Here is a 23804-nt window from a genome sequence, read left to right as displayed (position 1 = left end):
CCAATAGCAAAACTTGTAATTTATACACAGTTGTTATGAAGCTTTATTTCTGTTATCAGTTATATGGTAAATTAGGTATGCATCCACTTTTTTTTTTTACAAAATGGGATCATATTCTTCTTATCAACTTTTATTGATAGCTCTTAAGGCCAAACTTTGTTGTATGACTCATGACTGCAAAACCACTTAAACATTTATAGTAATGTAATTTAATAGTTTTATTTATAAAAAATAAGTTTTTAAATAATTTTGATATCAGGTATTACAGTTTTGTTGGAGACTGAACTAATAGTTGGGGCTTCCCCACTGGCTCAGCAGTAAAGAATCCACCTGCAATGCAGGGTTCGATCCCTGGGTCAGGAAGATATCCCCGGTAGAAGGAAATGTCAACCCACTCTAGTGTTCTTGCCTGGAAGACCCCATGGAACAGAGGAGCCTGGCGGGTTATAGTCCATGAGATCTCAAAAGAGTCAGACACAACTTAGCGACTAAATGACAACAACAACAATCTAATATAAGTTTCTATAAGAAATATTTATAGACTCCATGGTCAGAGTACTATTTGTACCCCTTTGTATCAGAGTGAGTTTACACTTTATTTAGTATGTTTCTTTGTTTTAGATGAAGCATCTCCTGGAGCCATTCCACAGTATAAAGAAAGGATGCCCTCTGTCACTCATAGTCCAGAAATAATGGATTCATCAGAACTACGGCCATTTTCCAAACCCGAAGTAGCACTGACAGAAGCTCTGAGGCTTTTAGCTGATGAGGATTGGTGAGTTAACCATCCCTGTCCCAAAAGTTTGCTGAAATTATTTTTTATAAATTGACACATTTCCTATTATAATAGTCGTAGAAATGATTACTTACGTTCTTTCTTAGGCAGTCTGGGTTTTTCCCAACTTATAATTAATAGCTGAACTCTGGGCCTCATAGAGTGCTATATTAACACTTATGACATGTATTATAAGGATATAGTTTAGCTTTGTTAAGCTTTCGGTATTAAGTACAAATCTCATCGTTTCTCCAAGTGTTTCTCTGTGAAATATATTCTACAGAAGTCTTGAGAATACTTACTCTGTTTCTGCCACGGCTGCATAGCTACCCAGCCAGCCCCGCCAGTAAATCAAGGCAAACAGAAAGACAGTGGCATCCACTTGCTTCAGCTGGAGCATGTACTGGCTGCTCTGTCCCATTTCCTCCTGTGTTCCTTCAGTCTGTCTTCATCCTCTGTGTGCACCTCATCATCAGTTTTGCTTTTTGTCCTCGATCATATTCATCAGCATAAAAATGTGCCATGATATTTCTTCTTTTTAAAAATCCTTCCTAAACTGCACACCTTCTTCACATTTTCACATTTCTTTTCTCCTCACTTGTTAGCAAAAGACCTTAAAAATGCAAGTTCATTTGTCTACTTTTTCACCTCTTGTTCTCTTCTCAGCCTTCTTTAATTGACTTTCAACCCTCCCCTCCTCAACCGTCACTTAGCTTCACTAAAACTGCAAAAATAACCATTTGCTAAATCTACACTAGTCACTTACTGTCATCATACTTAGCCTCTCAGCATCATTTGTAATACAGTTGACACTCCCCCCCTTTTTTTTAATTAATTAATTTTTCTTTTGACTGCATTGGGTCTTTGATACTATGTGTGAGCTTATCTTGGTTCTTTTCCTGCTTCAGTACTTAGTGCTTATTGGTGTTCTGTTTGATTTCAGTATTGAGGAGTGCTCCAGAATTTAATCCACTGACATTCTCTATTTACATTCATTTCAAGGATCCAGGCTGGCAATCTTTTCCTATAAAGAGCCAGACAGTAAAATATTTTAGACTTTGCAGGCCACATGTCTCTGTTGCAGCTACTCAACGTTGCTGTCATAATAAAAATCAGCCTTGGACATTATGAAAACAAATGGGGATGGCTGTGCTTAAATGAACTTTACTTATAAAAATTTGACTTATAGAAGAAAACTCTGATGGGGCCAGATTTGGTCAGTGAGTCATAGTTTGCCAATCCCTTTCTTAAATGATCTCATTCAGCTTCATAGCTTTAAATTCCACCCACACTCTGATTTCTCATAAATGCATATCTGAATTCCTGGTATCTTCTTGAGCTCTAAGCTTATAAGCTGTAAGCTTCTACTTGACACTTCCACTTGGATTACAGTAGACATTTTAAATTTAATATGTCTAAAGTAGAACTATTAAACTTCCACTTCTTGCCAAGATGGATTAACAGGTATTAGATTTGCCTTCACATTAGAAAGAACTAAAGAAATCATACAAAATACATGAAGCAGTGGTTTTGAGAATATTGTTCACCAGGCAGTGAAAGACAGTGATCCCTAAGAAACAAAGAAGTTGATCCCTATAACTGCCCTTGCTATCTTCCTGCAGAGTTTTCAAATCATAGCTTAGGGAGGGGAAAGCCATGTACATATCAGCAGAAATGGAGATGAAACTGGGAGTTTGGGGAGGCCAAGATAGCTAGAGCTTGTAGCCAGAATGCCAGAGGAGGATATAGCTTCTTAAAGAACTCTAGGATCCTTCAGAGAATTACTCTCGAATGTTTAGCTGAGTATTGGTCAAGCCAGAACAAGAAACACTTATAAAAGTTAGAAAGAACAATCCCTGGAGCATATACAAGGCCAAGAATACTTTTCTCTCCCCACCAGCAGAGTGGAAAACCTTACAAGTTACATGGCATTGTACAATAGTCCAAAGAGTTTTGCTTCATCTATGTAATGCGTAAACCCTAGGCTAAAGACTGACTTTGTTCCACCAAACAGAACATAGAAGCAAGACCTGAGAGGATCAGACTTTCCAAATAACTATATCTCATAACAAAGCTAAGGATATTTATAGGAATATAAAAATATCTAAGATAAAAATTCACAGTGCCTGGCATCTGGTAACAAATTACCAGGCATGCAAAGAGACAGGAAAATACAACCCATAATGAGAGGGGAGACAAAGAAAACAATGGAAACTAATCCAAAAATGGTATCAGGTCAGTTCAGTCACTCAGTAGTATCTGACTCTTTGCAACCCCGTGGACTGCAGCACACCAGGCTTCCCTGTTCATCACCAACTCGTGGAGCTTACTCAAACTCATGTCTATCACGTTGGTGATGGCATCCAACCATCTCATCCTCTGTCATCCCCTTCTCCCGCCTTCAGTCTTTCCCAGCATCAGGATCTTTTCCAATGAGTCGGTTCTTTGGTCCAATACTCTCCAGAGTATTGGAGTTTCAGCATCAGTTCTTCCAATGAATATTCAGGACTGATTTCCTTTAGGAAGGACTGGTTTGATCTCCTTGCAGTCCAAGGGACTCTCAAGAGTCTTCTCCAACAACACAATTCAAATGCATCAATTCTTTGGCTCTTACCTTTCTTTATAGTCCAACTCTCACATCCGTACAAGACTACTGGAAAAACCATAGCTTTCACTAGATGCATCTTTGTTGGTACAGTAATGTCTCTGCTTTTTAATAAGCTGTCTAGGTTGGTCATAACTTTTCTTCCAGGGAGCAAGCATCTTTTAATTTCATGGCTGCAGTCACCATCTGCAGTGATTTTGGAGCCCCCAAAAATAAATTCTGTCACTGTTTCCATTGTCTCCCCATCTATTTGCTATGAAGTGATGGAACTGGATGCCATGATCTTAGTTTCCTGAATGTTGAGTTTTAAGCCAACTTTTTCACTCTCCTCATTCACTTTTATCAAGAGGCTCTTTAGTTCTTCTTCACTTTCTGCCATTAATGTGGTATCATCTGCATATCTGAGGTTATTGATACTTCTCCTGGCAATCTTGATTCCAGCTTGTGCTTCATCCAGCCCAGCATTTCACATGATGTACTCTGCATATAAGTTAAATAAGCAGGGTGACAACAAACAGCCTTGACCTCCTTTCCCGATTTGGAACCAGTCTGTTACTAACTGTTGCTATAGATTATAGAATTACTAGACAAAGAAATTATTTTAACTATAGTTATAATTCTAATCCATTATGTTAGAGAAGCTAGAGGAAAGACATGAACAGAGGATTGGTGAACTGTAGGGAGACTTGCAAAATCCCTTTTGCCATATAATGTAACATGATCAAGGGAAGTAATAGCCCATCATATTCACCCTTAAGGGGAGGATATTATTCAGGTCATGTATACTAGGGGCAGGAAGCAAGGTTTAGACTTCTGTCTTATCATTTAGACTGTCATTAGACATTTATCATTAGAATCATTTAGAATTCTGTCTATCACATCACGAATAAAGAGGGCCATTTTATATTGATAAGGGAGTTAATTCAGCAAGAAGACATGGCCGTCCTAAACATTTATTTATCATATACTGGAGCTTCAGAATATATTAAGCAACTACTGGTAGAACTGCAGAGAAATAAACAAATCCACAATTATAGTTGGAACTCAAACAATCCTCTCATTAATTGATAGAACTAGAAGAAAGAAAATCAGTAAGGATATAGAAGAATTTCAACTTGACCTGTGACATTTATAGAATACTTCAGGTAAAACAACAGAATTCATTCTTTTCAAGTCCAGAAGGGTCTTTACTGAGAAAGACTGTGTTCTGAAACATAAAACAAGTAATTTAAAAGGTTTCAGATTATGCAAGGTTTGTTCTCTGAACACAGTGGAATTAAATTAGAAGTTAGAAAAATACCTGAAAAATCTCTAAATATTTGGAAACTAAGTATCATACTTACTAATCATCCATGGCTCTAAGAATGGAAAATTAGCATTTTGAATTTAATGAAATTAAAAAATGAAACAAAATTTGTGGGATACAGCTAAATTAGAGGAGAATTTATAGCCCTATAATTATAAAAGATGAAAAGTTTTATATCAGTGACCTCAGGTTTCACCTGAAACTGAAATGCAAATGAAGCCCAAAATAAGCAAAGAAAGAAAATAATAAAGAATGTAATGGAAATCAATGAAATAGAAAACAAACAATTGGGAATACAAATGAAAATAAAAGCAGTCTCTTGGAGAAGATAAATATAATTGGTAAACCTTTTAGTCAGACTGATGAAGAAAAAAAGAGAAGAAACAAATTACTACATCAGGAAAGAGAGAAGGAATATCACTACTGATCATACAGCTATTAAATAAATAATGAAGGGAAAAAATAAATAATAAAGGAATATGATAAATAGCTTTAGGCCCATAAATTTGACAGCTTAGTAAAATGGACAGATTTTTGGAAAGACACAATCTACCAAAACTCACTCAAAAAGATACAGATAATCTGTATTACCTAATATCTCTTGAGGAAATTGAATTTCTTTCCCACAAAGAAAACTTCATGCTTGGGTAGTTTCACTAATGAATTATATCAAACATTTAAGGAAGAAATCAATTTTACACAAACTTCTAGAACATTGAAGAAGCTGGTGTGCTTCCTGTCTCATTCTTTGCCGTCAGCAGTACTCTGATACCAGAACGATGCAGATAAATGTTTCACATGAACTTGAAAAAACAGTCTGCATTCTGGTGTTGGTTGTAGTGTTCTATCAATGTTAAGAAGATCAAATTGGTTGGTAGTGGTTGAAAGTCTTAAATTTCCTGTATACTTACTGGTTTCTTGTTTATTTTTTCTATCAGTTACTGGGCTTTTAAAATCTCCAAGTATAGTTTAAGCTTTGTATATTCCTTCTTAAGTTGATTTTTTTGGTTGTTGTTGGTTTCTCTTTAGCACTTAAATTGTATTCAGTGTTTTCTGGCTTGTACATTTCTGGCCTAAAGCCTTTTATCGTTGTTATCTTTGTTCTGCTGTATGTAATTTGCCCTTTTTTCCTATGGCTGTTTTTAAGAATATTCCCTTTAACAGTCTTTTTAGTAATTTGATAATAATGTTCCATTTTGTGTTTTTTTGTGGTTATCCCGTTTAGGATTTGTTCTTGGATCTGAGAATTTAGAGCTTTGATCAAATTTGGAAAAATTTCAGCCACTCTTTCTTAATTTTTCTGCCTTCCTCACTCTTGACTCTACTTTCTATTATTTATGTTTAGAATCTGGTTGTTTATGCATCTGAATGGTAATTGTAACAGCTTTATGCTTATCCAAAAAATGAAAATCTTGAACCAGGCATCTGCTAAATAGATTTACTCTTGCCACCTTGAAATCTTGAGTCTTTTCTCCCTGTTATCTCATAACTTATTCAAGGGATTTAAATGCTTAAAAAAGTAACCACTATCAGTATTACCAATTAAGGAAACTCAGCTTACATTTTTCAAATAATTAAAATGGAAACCATCAAGTTTGAAATGTAATGTCTCTATCCCACTTAAATCTACTCTCTTGTTAGCATTCACCTACCCTTCATCTGTCTCATTAGGTAAGATAATGAAAAAGAAATACGAGTTACATAACCATAAATGTTTTTCTGCTCTTGGATCACCAACAAAATTATGGCTAGTTATTTAATCTCCTTCCATTTTCGTTTCATTGCTTCCCTCACATTTGCCATTCCATTCCTTTCTATTCTCTAAAAAGAATATGACATGCTTAGTAGTGGAGAAATGTTCCTTTTTATTTACAAAGCATATGCTTAACTGACTGTCAGCAGTGGTTTTGAATGGTGTTTTGAATCAGGAGTAGAACTATGGGAGTAAATAAAACTTTCCATATCTTTTATTTGAGCTTCCTGCATGATAAGGGAAGATAGACAGGGTCTCCTCATTGGCAATAATCCATACTCACAAAAGAAGAAGAAATCTGAGATCCTGTTCCAGTGGAGCCCCACTTAATACATGATTTTGTTGTTTGTTTCTTTTTCTCACAGGGAGAAGAAAATTGAGGGACTGAACTTTATTAGATGTTTAGCTGCTTTTCATTCTGAAATACTGAACACAAAGTTGCATGAAACAAATTTTGCAGTAGTTCAAGAGGTAAACTTATTTTTCAGCTGAGTTAAGGAGTGTTTGGATAACAAAATATAAACATGCCATCTTTACTTGACCTTGAAAAACTGTACTAAATGAAATCAGTAGGCTTGTATGTAAAGTACCTCATGCCTTACTTTGCAACATTTAAAAAAATTTATAAAATGTTGATTTTTCTTTTAAAGACATAATATACATACTAATTCATGTTGCTTTGACAATAAATTTGGCTTTAAGGTCATTATTACTGATTTTCTTTCAGAATTTCAGCAAAGTGTACATTTTGGAAATCTTTTTTAGGTAAAAAATTTACGCTCTGGAGTTTCTCGTGCTGCTGTGGTCTGTTTAAGTGATCTTTTTACTCACCTGAAAAAGAGCATGGATCAAGAACTAGATAATACCGTAAAAGTTTTGTTGCAGAAGTCAGGAGAATCAAATACATTTATAAGAGAAGATGTTGACAAGGCATTAAGAGCTATGATCACTAATGTAACTCCCGCACGTGCGGTTGTTTCTCTTATCAACGGAGGACAAAGGTAATGTTCAAAATAATCTGGACATGTCCTTAAACTAAAAATGCAGTTGTTTATAATCTGGGGTATACGGGAAAAGTGCAAATTACAATGTTATTTCAGTCAGAAAACATGTATTAAATAATTCCTTTATGGTAAAAGTCAGATTAGGTACTAAGCATACAGAAGACAATAATATTGTTGTTTTAATAGTGTTCCTAACCTTCATAGATCTGGAGCTAAATAAATGTCAGTGATTATAACTTTTGTTTTTAACTTCTTGGAAGAGATAGCTAATGTAAATAATTTGTCATTTTAGCCTACAACGATGATGGCTGAGGCTTAGGAGTAATCATTTAATTTTTAAGGTATATCTTTGGAAAATAGTTTATCAACTCTATTGTAATTGACCATGTTTCCTCTAGCCACTTACACATTGCAGTAAGAAGATGTGCTGCCCAGCATTTATCAGATGTGGTAGAATTTATGGAACCAGAGCGTGTTTTATCTGGAGCAAAGGATATGGCTGACCGTATATTACCCGCTGCTGCTAAATTTGCTCAGGACAGCTCACCAGAAACCAGGTGAGTAGCTGCTAATAATATTTGTTGAGTCTCTTATTTACTACAAGGGCTTAAATGTAGAAACAAAGGTTGAAGAAGAATAAACATTTTTCTAAATGGAGAAGTGGGACCCCCACAGATTGGTGCTGGGGGATGATCTTTTTTGACTGATTTATAAATGACCTTGAGGGAGTGCACAGTGAATTCTCCAAATTTACAAATGACACTACATACTTCTGGGTAGTAAGATGCCATGTCCCAGGGATGATCTGCATGAAAACCATACAAGACTGTATAAGTGGGCAGAAAAGTGGCAGAAGAAATTCATTGTGGGCAAATATAAGGTAAATGCATTTAGGGGAAAATGATGTATTTCCAAGTAGTCAGGTAAAATCAGGAAGAATACAGGAAGCAAACTGATTAGCATGAGATATGTGCACTTAGAAAATTCCATGAATTCTTGATTGCTGTCTTGTACTCAAAGAACAATTTTATGAAGGTTAAGAATGGTCAGAGAAGGATATCAGAGTAATTAAGAAATGGATGGTACTATAGCTGTAATGCTAACAGAAGTTTGGATGTAATCAGAAGCTTAGGTTCAATTCCTAGCTCGAGCCACTGTCAGCCCTTAGCAAGTTACTTAACCTCTGTTAGCCTCTGTTTCATCTATAAAATTAGTAAGGTTTGACTAGATGTTTATAATGTCCCATACAGAATGTAAAAATTTTGGCAGTTATATGTGAACTCAGATTAAATGAAGAAGGTAGGACCTTGACTTTGTGGAAACTAAAAAGAAAAGAAGGACATCAAACTTTAACATTTTAAGACAGAGATGTTCATTACTTTAAGTATCTACAGTTAAGCTTGTGGAAGTCATGTCAAAAAAATATTATAGAAACTAAATATATTCATTTAATATTACTGCATAACAAATAACCACAAACATAGTGATTTAAGGCAACACAGGCTGTTTTAGCTTACCATTTTTAGGTTAGAAGTCTGGCATGCTCAATTGGGTTTTCTGCTTAGCGTTTCATAAGGCTGATATCAAGGTGGTAACAAGTGCAGGGCTCTTGCAGTATAGAAGAATCTGCTTGCAAACTCAGCTTGTTGGCTGAATTCAGTTTCTTGTGATTATTGGACAGAGGTTACCATTCCCTTGCTGGCTCTCAGCCGGGATCTCTTCTCAGCTCCTTTCCGTCCACCCGAATTCCTTCTCATGCAGCCCACCTCCATCTTCAAGCCAGCAGCAACAAGGCGAATCCCTCTCATGCTTGGAATTTCTTTGACTTCTTTTTCTTCTACCAGCTACAGAAAGCTCTGTGCATTTAAGGGCTCATGTGATTCACTTAGGTCCACCCAGATCATCTCCTTATCTTAAAATCAGCTGTACCATTAAATATAACATAATCCTGGAAGTTACATCTCGTATATTCACAAATTGTAGGAATTAGAGCAAGATATCTTTGGGGTAACCATTTTAGAAGTTGTACATACCTCAGTAAAGTTCAAAACAATTAAGGAGGGTTGGATCATAATAGACTAGTTAGAAACAAAATAAAATTTACAATAGTTGTTTTTTTTACATTTTAACTTTTCCTTAATGGCATAGTAATTCTTCTAATCCATTTTGTCATTTCTTAGATTCTTATTTAAAGTTTTAAAATTACAGAATAATGACAACTTTCCAGTTATAGTGTTTCTTACATTTTTTGTCTTTTGCTTGCTCCTTTGTTTGTTTTAGCCATTCACATATCATTACAGTCTATGGTAGACCTGCAGTCCTTACCATTCTGGGATAAAAGTTAGAGTCAGCTTTGAAACTATAACTAATTAGGAGCTATTTATCTGGGTGTTAACCTTATTCTGGTTGTGGGGCAAGAAAACTAATTTTTATTCTCTGATATTACCTCCCTTTTGTAATTTCATTACATTTGAACAAATCTAGTTGATATAAATGATTCTGAGATCATCTTCTACATCTCCCCCACAAAAGCTTTGCCTTCTCTGGTTCTTCTAGTATCATACATTCCAAGTTGTAGGTAAAGGTATAATTGTAATTATTTTAGGGTCAAGTCTCCAGGAAGAAGAAGAATACAGTTTTATGAGGTAATACAAGACCCCCCTGTCGAAAAATAATCTCCAGTATGCACTTCCACCACATCATTTACCATTATAATGATATCCTGGCTTAGGGTATTATCCCAAAAGAATTATGTTAAAACTAATGTGGCATTTAAAAAAACACCTAGTTTTGGAGAACATTAGACATTTCATTAATGTATCAGCCACAATTTACCAGCTAACTTTGGATGTATTTTAGATAGCAAAGAATAGGTTTTTGAAGAATTGAAGCCCAGGTACGTTTTGGCAGGAAGAAGAAAAGAGAGAGAGTCAGAAATACAGAATCTTGGGTTGACTTAGGCCAGAATATCTGGCCAGTCTGTGAGCAGCAAAAGGTCACCAGACAAGGAAGTCAGGACAAACACTTCTTTTAACTCACAGTTCTGCCAAATGCCAGTCTTTATGTGGATCCTTGGGTGCCTGAAAAATAGTCATAGCTTTTGACTCTCTGTGACATATAGCTAAAAGATTTGAAGCTATGTTTTTTTAAAGATGGGTGGCAGGAGAATGCTATACTCTCTAATCCAGTTACTGCAGCTATATTTCAGTGGCTTATTTAATATAGGGATGATAATCTTGATGTTGATAGGTTTTTTTTCTACTGGGGGAAAAAAATTAAATCTAAGGACAGAAACTTAGGCTTGTTAAGATTTATAGAATCATTTCACATATTTCTTAAATATCCATAGGTATTATGGCCGAAAGATGCTTTTCCTCATGATGTGTCATCCTAACTTTGATAAAATGCTTGAAAAGTACGTGCCATCTAAAGATTTGCCATATATTAAGGAATCTGTTAAAAGCTTACGGCAAAAGGTATGTAGAAGAAATTTATTTTATAACACAACTTTAAAAGCAATGTTCATTTGCTGAGGAAGGTAAAGGATAGAAATAATTACTTGTTTATTTCTGTTAACCATTCAGAATAGATCTACAGTAGCATTTCAACAACTGTAGTACTGAGGAGACATTCATAGTGTAAATGTTTATTGAATAGAAGGTTGATATTAGGTAGAATGTAGTAGTGTGGCTTATTGGAATTACAAGACTTGTGTTTGAATCACAACTTGAGAAGTAGCAATTATATAATCTTGCACATATCATTTCTTTATTGTTTTTATAAAATGAGGATAATGTTTATTACACTTAGTTCTTTATTTTCCTTGTACGTCCCACTGTTAGAGCTTCTACCACATTGTTGATAAAGGAGTTCCTTGAGGGGAAGCCCCATGTCTTATATGTCCTTGTAGATAATGAGTATTCAAAAATGTATGTAAATGAGTAACTGAGGGACTGTCAAGTGAAATGAAATGTGAAAAGTGCCTTATAAAGTAACCCAAGAGTTGGTAATGTTATTCTTCTTACCTTTGAGTTTCTTAACAATAAAAGAGTGATCAATTTATAATTATCCATTCTATATTGCTAAAGATTATAAACTTTCTGAATGGGTTGATCGTGTTCCCCCCAAAACAAAGAGCTTTTATTTTTTGTTTTGTTTTTGTTTTTTGTACTTGTTATTTTTTCGTATTTTTTTGTTTTGTTTTTGTTGTATTATTTTTTATTTTTCTTAAGGACAAAAGACAGGGTCGGGGAGTCTATCAATAGTAATATTAGGCCAGAGCCCTTTTCAAAAGTGTAAAGTCAACCCTTCTAAAAGAAAATTGATTCTTGGGTTTCCCTGGTGGCTCAATAGTAAAAAATCCACCTACCAACGTAGGAGACATGGTTCAATCCCTGATCCAATCTGGGACCATCCCACGGAGCAACTCAGCCCAGGCTGATAAGCCCAAGCGTCACAACCATTGAGCCTGTGCTCTAGAGCCCAGGAGCTGCAAATACTGAGCCTCCCTGCCGCAACTACTGAAGCCCACTTGCCTAGAGCCTGTGCACCACAGCAAGAGAATCCACCACAGTGAGAAGCCCGCACACTGCAACCAGAGAGTAGCCCCTACTCACCACAACTGGAGAACAGCCCAAGGAGTGCTGATGACCCAGCACAGCCAATAAATAAATAAATAAAATTATATATGTCTAAAGAAAATCAATTCTTTTTAGCATTGGGAACACAACAAGAATAAAATTCCCTGCACATTTTGTTACCTATAAGATAATGAAAATGAATGGAGTTGACTTCCTTTTAAGATGGGAAAACAAATAGACCTACTTTTCATGTAATTGTTGTTTAGTCACTAAGTCATGTTCAACTCTTTTGTGACCCCATGGACTGTAGTCCACCAAGCTCCTCTGTCCATGGGATTTCCCAGGCAGAAATACTGGAGTAGGTTGCCATTTCCTTCCCCGGAGGACCTTCCCGACACAGGGGTCAAACTTGCGTCTCCTGCATTGGCAGGTGGATTCTTTGCCACTGAGCCATCAGGGAAGCCCCTTTCATATAGTTACCCGCTCAATATACATTTTTGTTTAGTAAAAGAAAAAAATGTAGCCTATTTATGTATTAATTTTTGCAAAAATGTGCTTAGTTTAATGATGTGGAATTTTTCTGTGGTAATTTATGTTATTCCTCTCTGGTCAACTTAGATACAAGATTCATTTTTGAAGGGATACTACTTCAAATATGTGTGGTGATAAACATTTTAGGGCATTTTTTCTTCCTATTGGTATGAGATTTCAGCTTAATTCATATAGAATTTATCAAAATAACCATGAAAAAATTATCTTACTAAAATGAGGCTGATTATATCTGTGAGTTATTTCAAGTACAAGTATCAGAAAAAATAAATTTTAATTAATTCATATTTAAATGTTTAGTCCCATACTGGTATTGCATAGGAATTCATTGTTTATGTGATATATTCATATTTTCTATATAAATTCATGATTTTTTTTTATAGATTTTAAGCTTTAAGAAGAGTAGTTACAAAATATAGATATGAGGTTTTGCATTTTAAACAGTTTTACCAAGTCAGTATCACTTGCTGGTGTTGGGCACATATTTTGTTAATTTACTACTAATTACAAGGTAATTTATATATCTGATACCCTTTAAAGCATAAATATCGCAGATTATTAAAATGCCTTCAGTCATGAGAGATCAGCAATGACTGCTATGAAAATTACATTGTCCAAGTTAATTTCACTTTTACTAGTTTTAAGACTTTCATTGCACTGCCTCTCTTTACTTATAGGGTTTGGGAGAGATACCGCTAGATACTCCTTCAGCAAAAGGAAGACGATCTCATACCGGCAGTGTTGGAAACACAAGGTCGTCATCTGTTTCTAGGGATGCTTTCAATTCAGCTGAAAGGTAGAATCATTACTCCCTACTGATGATAGTCTCATTTAGTCTCATGGTAGTCTCATTTGAATGTTTTCATGAACTATTCCAGAGTTGTTTGTCAAAATTTAATGAAAGTTGGTAAGGACTTAGAAAATATGAGATAATTTGATTTAAAAAGGCAATTATTTATTCACAGCACCTTGCTTTTATGTGAACTAAACTTTAGTAAAACTTTAGTGTTATTGAACTTGTCAATATTAGGCCTGTCCTGGACAACTCTTTAATTTTTTTTCAATTTATAGCCTTTACTTCCCCCCTTGGTTATAAAAGTAATACATAATTATGGTTAAGGGAGAAAAAACTGTATGAAATACAAGCATTAAAAGAGTGTAACCAATCACCTATAATAACCGTCAACCAAAAAAAGAAATACTGTTAAAATTTTTTTTAATATAATTGTATATGTAATGGTGTAACCTGTTTAAACTATTAGGCAGTATTTAATAGGTTGATTATATAGTTTTTAAAAATCTTTCAGAAGTATTATGATCTCTTTGGTGTATTTTAAAATATGTTTTAAACATTACTTTAAAAATTATGAGTCGATGCATAGGTATCTTTCATATTTTCCGTGTTTGTATATCTTTGAATAATAAATTTTATAAAAAATAAAAATCCATAGAGTTTTGGAGCCTTGCTCTTCAAAATATAGTTCACAGAGGAGAGTACTATATGCCCTGAATATAATGCTACTGTATGTTTTATATAAAAGTTAAGAGAGTATGTCCTGAGTCCTCAAAACAAATAAAAGTTATTTATTAAAATTTTTTCCTATTTCTTTAATTTTGCACCTATATGAGATAATGGATGTTCACTAAAGTTATTGTGATAATCACGTCATGAAATATGTAAATCAAGTCTTTGTATACCTTAGACTTTACACAGTGCCGTATTTCAGTTATATCTCGATAAAACTGGAAGGAAAAAAGTGTAGGAGAAACAAAGACTTGCTTAGACAAAAAATGAGGCAATTTGTTGCCATTGGATTTTCTTTGCAAGAAATGTTAAAACAGTTCTTTAGAGAGAAATAAAATACTATAGGAACTAGGTTGCTTCCAGAACAGAGATATAACTAGGTTGCTTCCAGAACCTCTCAAGTTCAGCTTGAGAGGTTCGCCGCCTTTAGCTAGCATCGGGTAACTAGGATTTCAGGAGGATTCCCCACCATTCTCTAACTGGTAAGAGTAGTTTACTGTGCCTCTGTTATTTGGGCAAACAGTGTGAAGAACTGCCTTATTCCTGGAACTTGGGAATTTTGGTATGTCCCAGGCAAAGGACCAATCGTGAACAACTCCCCATTAAAAATCCTGGGTACCGCACCTCTAAACTTCTTTGATAGACAACATTTGACATGTATTGTCACAGTTTGTTGCAATTAAGGAATTAAGGAGGAGGAATTAAGTTTATTAATTAAGTTTATTAATTAAGGAGGAATTAAGTTTATACTGTGTGACTCCACTGGAAAAGGACCCTTGGAGACTTGCATCTAGTTTCTTCCAGACTTTGACCCCATGCACCTTTTCCTTTTGCTGATTTTGCTTTATATCCTTCTCCTATAATAAATCTTGCTGCTGCTGCTGCTAAGTAGCTTCAGTCGTGTCCCACTCTGTGTGACCCCATAGATGGCAGCCCACCAGGCTCCCCCGTCCCTGGGATTCTCCAAGCAAGAACACTGGAGTGGGTTGCCATTTCCTTCTCCAATGCATGAAAGTGAAGAGTGAAAGTGAAGTCAATCAGTCGTGTCCAACTCTAGCGACCCCATGGACTGCAGCCTACCAGGCTCCTCCGTCCATTGGATTTTCCAGGCAATAGTACTGGAGTGGGTTGCCATTGACCATGAGTAAAACTACATGCTGAATCTATGAGTCCTCCCAGCAAATTACCAAACCCAGCAGAGATATTAGGGACCCCCAACACAAGTATTGTGGCTATGGGTTATTTTGTGAATTTTTAAAAAGTGAATACATGATAATTATTATGTTTGTTTTACCTTTGTTTCACTTTAGAGAGGTAACTGAAATTCGTGAAATCACCAGAAAATCAGTTCCCCGAAATTCCTTAGAAAGTGCTGAGTACATTAAAGTCATAACAGGTTTATTAAATGCAAAAGATTTTCGTGATCGTATTAATGGGATTAAGCAGCTTTTATCAGATACGGAAAACAATCAAGAGCTTGTTGTTGGAAACATTGTGAAGGTAAGGACCGTCAAAATTAATTTTCATGTTCAATCCATAGTTAATAAAGTTCATCAGTATAATAATTGTCTTATTTCTTAATATTACAGATATATATTACTTTAAAGTGTTAAAACTTAGAGAAAAGTTTTGATTCCTCCCACTAGATGGTGACTCCTTGAAAACTTTATAATCTCAGAGTTCTCAGAACCTGGCAGTCAGTAAATATATATGTTGAGTAAGAGAGTCCCTTGGTGGCCTAATGGTTAGGATTCTAGACCTTCACTCATAACCCAGGTTCAGTCCCTGGTTGGGGAACTGCAATCCCCAAAAGCCATGCAGTGGGGCCAAAAAAAAAAAATAAATTGAGTGAATCAATCAGTATTTTAAAAACCAGGGCATTTAAGAGACTTGATATTCAGTTCAGTTCAGTCGCTCAGTTCTGTCCGACTCTCTGCAGCCCCGTGGACTGCAGCACTCCAGGCTTCCCTGTCCATCACCAACTCCCAGAGCTTGCTCAAACTCATGTCCATCGAGTTGATGATGCCATCCAACCATCTCATCCTCTGTCATCCCCTTCTCCTCCTGCCTTCCATCTTTCCCAGCATCAGGGTCTTTTCCAATGAGTCAGTTCTCTGCATCAGGTGGCCAAAGTATTGGAGTTTCAGCTTCAGCATCAGTCTTTCCAATGAATATTCAGGACTGAGTTCCTTTAGATTGACTAGTTGGATCTCAAGAGTCTTCTCCAACACCACAGTTCAAAAGCATCAATTCTTCCGTGTTCAGCTTTCTTTATGGTCCAGCTCTCACATCCATACATGACTACTGGAAAAAATCATAGCTTTGACTAGATGGACTTTTGTCACCAAAGTAATGTCTCTGCTTTTTAATAAGCTCTCTAGGTTGGTCATAGCTTTTCTTCCAAGGAACAAGCATCTTTTAATTTCATGGTTGCAGTTACTATCTGCAGTGATTTTGGAACCCCCAAAAATAAAGTCTCTCACTGTTTCTATTGTTTCCTCATCTATTTGCCATGAAGTGATGGGACCAAATGCCATGATCTTGTTTTTTGCACGTTGAGTTTTAGCCTGCTTTTTCATGCTCCTCTTTCACCTTCGTCAAGAGTCTCTTTAGTTCCTCTTCACTTTCTGCCATAAGGGTGGTATCATCTGCGTATCTGAGGTTATTGATATTTCTCCCAGCAATCTTGATTCCAACTTGTGCTTCATCCAGCCTGACTTGATATTACTTAGGAATAAATAATGAAAGTTTCATATGTAAATTAGAAGTCTGCTTGTGCTAATTTTATATATTATGTTAATATATATTTATAAATATGCATTTGTATATTTTATAACTTATATAGGAAGACTAGAAGCAATAGAAAGGGAAACAGTAATAAATGTTAGTGGTACGAGAGCATAGATTACTTATGCTTCCTCAGAATTTGGTTCAGTCAATTCCATTAGTAATTTAGTCATTAAATTCTACTGGTAACCTACTCCATTATTCTTGCCTGAAGAGTTCCATGGACTGAGAAGCCTGGCAGGCTACAGCCCATGGGGTTGCAAAGAGTCAGACACGACTGAGTGACTAATACTAACACTTGTATATGATATATATCATGGATTATTAGTTAATAGTCTCATTCTCACAGAATAGCTCTTTCCTCACCTGACATGGTTAAATTGCTCAGCATTTACTTCATTATATCTTGAATTTACAAAAGCTAAGAATTAGAAGAGGAAGGCTCTATTGTTTAAGTACTCAGGTTAAGAGGTACTAATAAAAACTTAAATCTGAAACTAGGTCAAATCTCTGTAGTAAAACCTACATGTCTACTTCTGTTACAAATAGAGATAAGAATAGAAATGTCTAAGTTCTTAAAGTTAGCTAAACTAACCTACACATTTCAGAAAACAGCATTTTTTATTGAACCAAATTTCTCAACCTTAATTTAGAGATTTTAGGATCTCTTTTTAGGTGGATTTTGAAGTCTTCTCTTTTTGCTGTAAGAAGATTGGACACTAGCATCCAAATTTTTATGAAGTTCCTGTTATCTCAGTCCAAGTTAAATGAGATGCGTGTGTGTGTTTTTAAATAGTACATTTATGCTTTAGTAGGATGAATACTATGAAATGCCATTAGGAATTTAAATATAATAGATATCAACATTAGTTCACTTTAATTTACCAATTTACTTTCAGATCTTTGATGCTTTTAAATCTCGGCTTCATGATTCCAATAGTAAAGTAAACCTGGTGGCTCTAGAAACAATGCACAAAATGATTCCTTTGCTCAGAGACAACTTATCTCCTATAATCAACATGCTAATCCCAGCAATAGTAGATAACAATCTGAATTCCAAGAATCCAGGCATCTATGCTGCTGCCACCAATGTTGTTCAGGCACTGAGTCAGCACGTAGGTAAGAAATCTTACTTTGGCATTCAGATTATTTTGGCTTTACTTTTGTGCTTCCTCATTCTACACATTTTCTAAAATGCCAAAATCCTAGCTATTCAGTTTTTGTCACTTAATGTTGCGATAAAATTTTTAAAGTTTTCTCAGTAGCAGTTTTAATTATTTTTAGTGATTAAATACCATTCCATTAAACTGACTTTCTCTACCTTTATTTTTAACTTTTCAATTCTTATTTTTCTACCTCAACATCACATCTGATACCAAGTTAACTCAAAATGGATCATAGATTTCAATGGAAGATTTAACTGTATAACTTATAGAATATATGAGAAAATCCTTAGAACTTAGGCTTGGTGAAGAGTTGTTAGCGTGGCATTAAAAGTATGATCTATATAAAGTCCATAAACTGAACATCATCAAAATTTAAAACATTTCCTTTGCATCCCATTTCTGTAACGTAGTGGTTATCAGGTTTACTTCACATTTACTTTGCAAAAGACTTTTTATTTTTTTAGGTCAAAATATTTATTTTTGTGTTACAAAAATAAGTCCAAATAGATAGTGAAATAAATGTAGTTTTTAAGTGTCCCATCCTGGACTCTCTTTTCTAGAATTTCGTAAACAGTTCAAGTTTAGGTTGCTTCGGCACCTGTTTAGGATGCTATGTGGTCTCCATCCTAGAACCATGTGTCTGTAGTTTAGCTCGTAACTAACTGGACAAGTCGTCCTCTATGATGCCATCATTCCAGCTATCCTTCCAGACAAACTACAGATTTGCAGAAAATATTTGCAAACCACGTATCTGATACATATGCTTATCTAGAATATGTAAGGGGTTTCCCTGGTAGCTAAGCTGATAAAAAAAAAATCCGCCTGCAGTGCAGGAGACCCCAGCTCGATTCCTGGGTCAGGAAGATCCCTGGAGAAGGAAATGGCTACCCACTCCAATAGTCTTGCCTGGAAAATTCCATGGACAGAGGAGCATGGCGGGCTACAGTCCATGGGGTCACAAAGAGTTGGACACAACTGAGCAACTTTGACTTTCAGAATATATAAAGAACTTGTGGGAATTTGCTGGCACTTCCACTGCAAGGAGTCCAAGTTTGATCCCTGGTCAGGAAACTAAGATCCCACAAGCCACATAGTGCAGCTAAGAGAATGCGAGAGAAAGAAAGAATTCTTAAAACTCAACATTAAAAAAAAAACAAAACCCTATTTAGAAAATGGGCAAAGGACATGAAGGAAACATTTATATGGATGGAAAATAAACACATGAAAAGACGTGTAACATTACCAGTCACTAAGGAAACATAAATACAAATTAAGACCATGATCGTTATGCAAGTGTATTAGTCTTTTTGGGTAGTTAAACTACCACAGCTTGGATGACTTAAAAACAACACATACTTATTTCTCACAGTTCTTGAAGCCTGGGAAGTCCATGATCAAAGCATCAACAGATTTGTTGTTGGGTGAGGGCCCTCTTCCTGGTTTATAAGTGGCCATCTTCTGGCTGTGTTCTCACATGGTGGAAGGGACGGGAGCTCTTGGAACCTCTTTTATGAAGGCACTAATCTCACTGATGAAGGCTCCACCTTCATGACCTAATTTCCTCCCCCAAAGCCCCATTTTCAAACACCATCACATTGGGGATTGGGTTTCAAGGTATAAGTTTGGGTGGGGCATGCAAACATTGAGTTCATAGCAAGTATTAGAACAGCTAAAATTAAAAATAGTGACAACACCAAATGCTAACAAGGTGCAGAGAAACTGGATCTGATACATTGCTGGTGAGAATGTAAATAAAAAATCATAGCCACTTTAGAAAATTGTTGGGCTGTTTCTTAAAAAAACTAAGCATGCACTTACCTATCAGTTGTTTTCCTAGGCCTTTATTCCAGAGCAGTAAAATATTATGTTCATGCAAAAACCCGTACATGATTGTTCATAGCAGCTTTGTTTGTAATAGCCCCAGACTGTCAATTGCCTAAGTATAGTTCAGTGGGTTAATGGTGAAAAAACTTGATATATCCATACCATAAAATACTTAGCAGTAGAAAGAAATGGGTTATAGACACATGCAACAGTTTGGATGGATCTCAAGGTCATTATGCTGAGAGAAAAAAGCCAACCCCAAAAGGTCACCTGCTATAGGATTCCATGTGTATAACTTTTTCAAAATGACAAATTTGCAGAGATGGAAAGCACATTAGTGGCTATCAGGGTTTAACAGCAGTTTAGGAGGAGTCAGTATATGTATAGCTATAGGTCTTTGTGGTGATACAGTAGTTCTGTATCTTAACTGTAGTGATAGTTTCACAGATCTGCACATGTGATAAAATGGCATAGAACTATGTACACATACTGTACTAATGCCAGATTCCTTGTTTTGATGTATACTATAATTATGAAAGATGTAATTTGGGTGAAAGTACACAGGCCTATCTGTACTATCTTTGATATTTCCTGTGAAACTATAAAATTAAAAATTTGAAAAAAAATCAGTGAAGGTAAAAACTATCCCAAAATTTCAATTCTTCATTTCTTTTTCTTTTTTGATAAACCTATATACTATCATTTGGAATAAGATGCCTAGGAGATAGGTAGTTCTTTTTCTTTTTTATACCGTATGATAGCTCCTTTAATATTCTGTGAGGTATTTTTACTTTTTATTTGCTTTAAGAATATTACTGTATTAAGGTTTATAGAGAATTTTTTAAAGTTGTTAACTATGTAGATTAAATCTTTCTAACACATTTTCATTCATTTACATGATTTTTTTCCTTTCAATGCTATGTAATGGAAAATAAATAAGATTTTTATAACTGCTTAAAAATGTGTCTCTGTGTTATTCTTTTTGTTTAGATAATTACTTACTGCTACAGCCATTTTGCACAAAAGCCCAGTTTTTAAATGGAAAGGCAAAACAGGATATGACTGAAAAGCTTGCTGGTAAAAATTTTTAAATTGTTATTTCTTAAGAAATAGTTGATTGATTAAGGATACACTGATGGGCATTTCAACTCAATTTTAGGATAGCTACCAAGTTCAATATCATTATCTATGAAGTAGAAATAAATTGTATAATGATCTGTAAAAAGACTTTTTAAGACTTTTACCCCAAAAATTTTCTTCAAAAGAATTTTATTCCTTTTTCCCCCCAGTAAAAAAATCTTGTTAGGAGAAATAAATAGGATCAATAAAAGATATTAAAATCAAATATTGGTACATACAGAAAACTGCTGTTTCAAATTGTGTTTAATGAAAGGTCCAGGAGTTTAAAATGTGTATGTCTTGATTAAACTACATTTGGAAAACATTGAGATGAATTTTTGATTTGATTTCTATTTTTACTGCTTTTGCCTGTCATATATAGATTTCTAATACTTGAAGATCCCAATCTTTGGGAGCAAAGTTTCTGGCCTTACTTTTTTTAAGATGCTGAACATTTTAGCACACATGTCAGGGAAGAAGCCTAGTTTATTTTATATGCTTTCTAATTGTCAGAACTTGAATTTTTTTTTTTTAAACCTCACTGTTTATTATTTTTGTGTTTCAGATATTGTTATGGAACTTTATCAAAGGAAGCCCCATGCAACAGAACAGAAAGTGTTGGTTGTTTTATGGCATCTCTTAGGGAACATGACAAATAGTGGCTCTTTGCCTGGAGCTGGAGGAAATATACGAACAGCCACAGCTAAATTATCAAAAGCACTTTTTACACAGATGGGTCAGAATCTGTTAAATCAGGCTGCATCTCAACCATCACATATAAAAAAGAGTTTAGAAGAATTGCTTGATATGACAATTTAAAATGAATTATGAGTCTTTGATGAAATATGATGAACAAAACTGTTTACTTGATGACAAATGGAAGTTTGTTAAAGTTAGGTTTTCAGTGCCTGCGCTTCTCATCCAGTAATTAAGTCAATAACTATTTTTATTTGCAGCCTGTGAGTACACATCTGTCCTACATCAACCCTATCACTTGCACCCATCACACAAAAATCTAAAATAATATAATCTAATGCTCATGAAATCTGAGGCATGTGGAGTGAATCCAATTTTAATATTTTTGAGAAAAGTCCCGCTTATTTGCACTATTCTGTAGAAACTGCAATTTGTTGCCCTATATGTACGATTAGACTTTTAATTAAAAATATACTTTTTGTTATGTAATCATGTTTTGCTATGTCTCATTACTCAGCCTTGTTTAATGAAGTGGAAGAAAAGTCATTGAACTATGTTATCACAAACTATGTTTTATGTGCTATTTGTGAAAAACATGTATTTCTGAAATCAGTCTGCTAATATGATTGTACAGTATTAGCTTGCTTTTGCTGCTGTGTTAAGTGAAATATTTGCTTACCAGTTGGGTTTAATCATCTACATAATTGTGAAATTTTACAAGTTATAATAAAGCATGATGACCAAAGTTTTAGAAAACATTTAAACATTAAATGCACGTTTAAGAAAACGTGTTGAATGTAACTTCCCTATTTTTGTGTGCAAACACTAAATTTTATTTCTATATGTCCTGACATTTATAAAGGTGTTATTTTGCTGCCCAGTTGTATAATTCTCAAGTATAGTGCCAGGTCTTCTCTAGCTTTTCTCAGAATTCTTGGGCTACAAGTACTGTATGCATCTTAAAAAAGAAAAGGAATGTTATATAATAAAAGGATTTATTTCTGTAGATGTGTGAGAGGTGTCCTATTTTTTCAACTTCAATGTATATTAAAATGGGAAATATATATATTAGGTATTGATCTATACAGGTATTGACCTATCACCTTCACCTGTTATACTTGATGCAATTTTGACCTATCTCTATTGACCTAACAGTAGACCTGGGTTATAGTTACAATTTTACGGAAAATTCTCTGTGTGAACTTGCGCAAGCCACTTGCCAGATACAGGCCTCGGTTTTCTCATCTCTGACCTGTGAAGACTAGACTAGATGGTTTTTCAGGTTCCATTTTGCTCTAAAATTCTGTGATTTTATGTTGTAGTTTAAGATCACTTTATTACAATTGTAGACTGTCTTTATTCTTTTTCACTTCTTGTGTCATTAACAAATGTATATATTTGTAATGTATTTGGCTACTTTTTAAATTGTGGTTCTTTATCTATAATTTCTGAGCACAACAGTAAAAAAAAAAAAGTTTGAAGCTAATCTGAAAGGAGAGTAAACATGTGGCTACTTTTCCTGTATTTATATACACTTTTAAAATTACAAACATCTAAAATTCATTTTCTTCTAAATGTATTTTATTATATGCCTATTATTTAGGTCGAAAGTTAGCAAACATTTTCTGTAAAACACCAGAAAATAAACATTTTTGGCTTTGTAAGCCACACAGATTGTGGCATATTCTTTGTTTTGCTCTTTTTTTTTTTAAACAATCCTTTAGAAATATTAAAAAGTTCTTAGCCTGGGCCTCTGACATAGTTTGCCAGAGCACCTGGCCTAGACTTTTGACTTCACTTGTAACTCTGAAATCACCATTAAATTTTGCTTCACCCTTTATGATACTTAAAATAGTTATAGATTCTAAGTTTTATTAATTTTGACCATTGCCCTTGTTTCATTGAAAATGTGCCTACTAAAGTTACACTGATTGTTGGATCTATTGAAGGTAAATTTTAGATTTGAGGCCAAAGAAGAGCACTACTATATACATAAACTTAGTCATCCATTATTTTCAGTAGATAAGACTTTGAATTTTGCATTGAAAAAATTACAGTAAGTATATGACTATTAATAATGTGGAAACATCATGCAATCTGTGTGTTTTTGTTATA

At 34.9% G+C, this 23804-nt stretch overlaps 1 protein-coding gene across 9 annotated transcripts in view; it reads left to right on the top strand.

Annotated features, from left to right (window-relative positions):
- TOGARAM1 (TOG array regulator of axonemal microtubules 1) overlaps positions 1–22695 on the top strand; it is a 78543-nt gene extending 55848 nt beyond the window's left edge. For 5 of the 9 annotated variants that reach the window (XM_086363337.1, XM_086363341.1, XM_086363342.1 and 2 more), the window contains 10 exons: positions 622–775; positions 6805–6910; positions 7205–7440; positions 7842–8000; positions 10793–10919; positions 13250–13368; positions 15408–15597; positions 17784–18003; positions 20865–20951; positions 21559–22695. In XM_086363337.1, the coding sequence (XP_086219463.1) occupies positions 622–775; positions 6805–6910; positions 7205–7440; positions 7842–8000; positions 10793–10919; positions 13250–13368; positions 15408–15597; positions 17784–18003; positions 20865–20951; positions 21559–21812 (1652 nt within the window). In that variant the 3' untranslated portion in view covers positions 21813–22695. Of the gene's footprint in view, positions 1–603; positions 776–6804; positions 6911–7204; positions 7441–7841; positions 8001–10792; positions 10920–13249; positions 13369–15407; positions 15598–17783; positions 18004–20864; positions 20952–21558 lie in introns of all 9 variants that reach the window. The other 4 variants (XM_086363344.1, XM_086363345.1, XM_086363336.1 and 1 more) reach the window with 3 other exon arrangements.
- Positions 22696–23804: the final 1109 nt, after the last annotated feature.

This window comes from Bos grunniens, chromosome 21 (genome assembly GCF_055505025.1).
Source record: "Bos grunniens cultivar Pamir isolate PY7600 chromosome 21, Bosgru_T2T1.0, whole genome shotgun sequence".
Lineage (NCBI taxonomy): Eukaryota > Metazoa > Chordata > Mammalia > Artiodactyla > Bovidae > Bos > Bos grunniens.
Note: the sequence above shows the minus strand (reverse complement) of the source record. Positions and strands in the feature narration are given on the sequence as shown.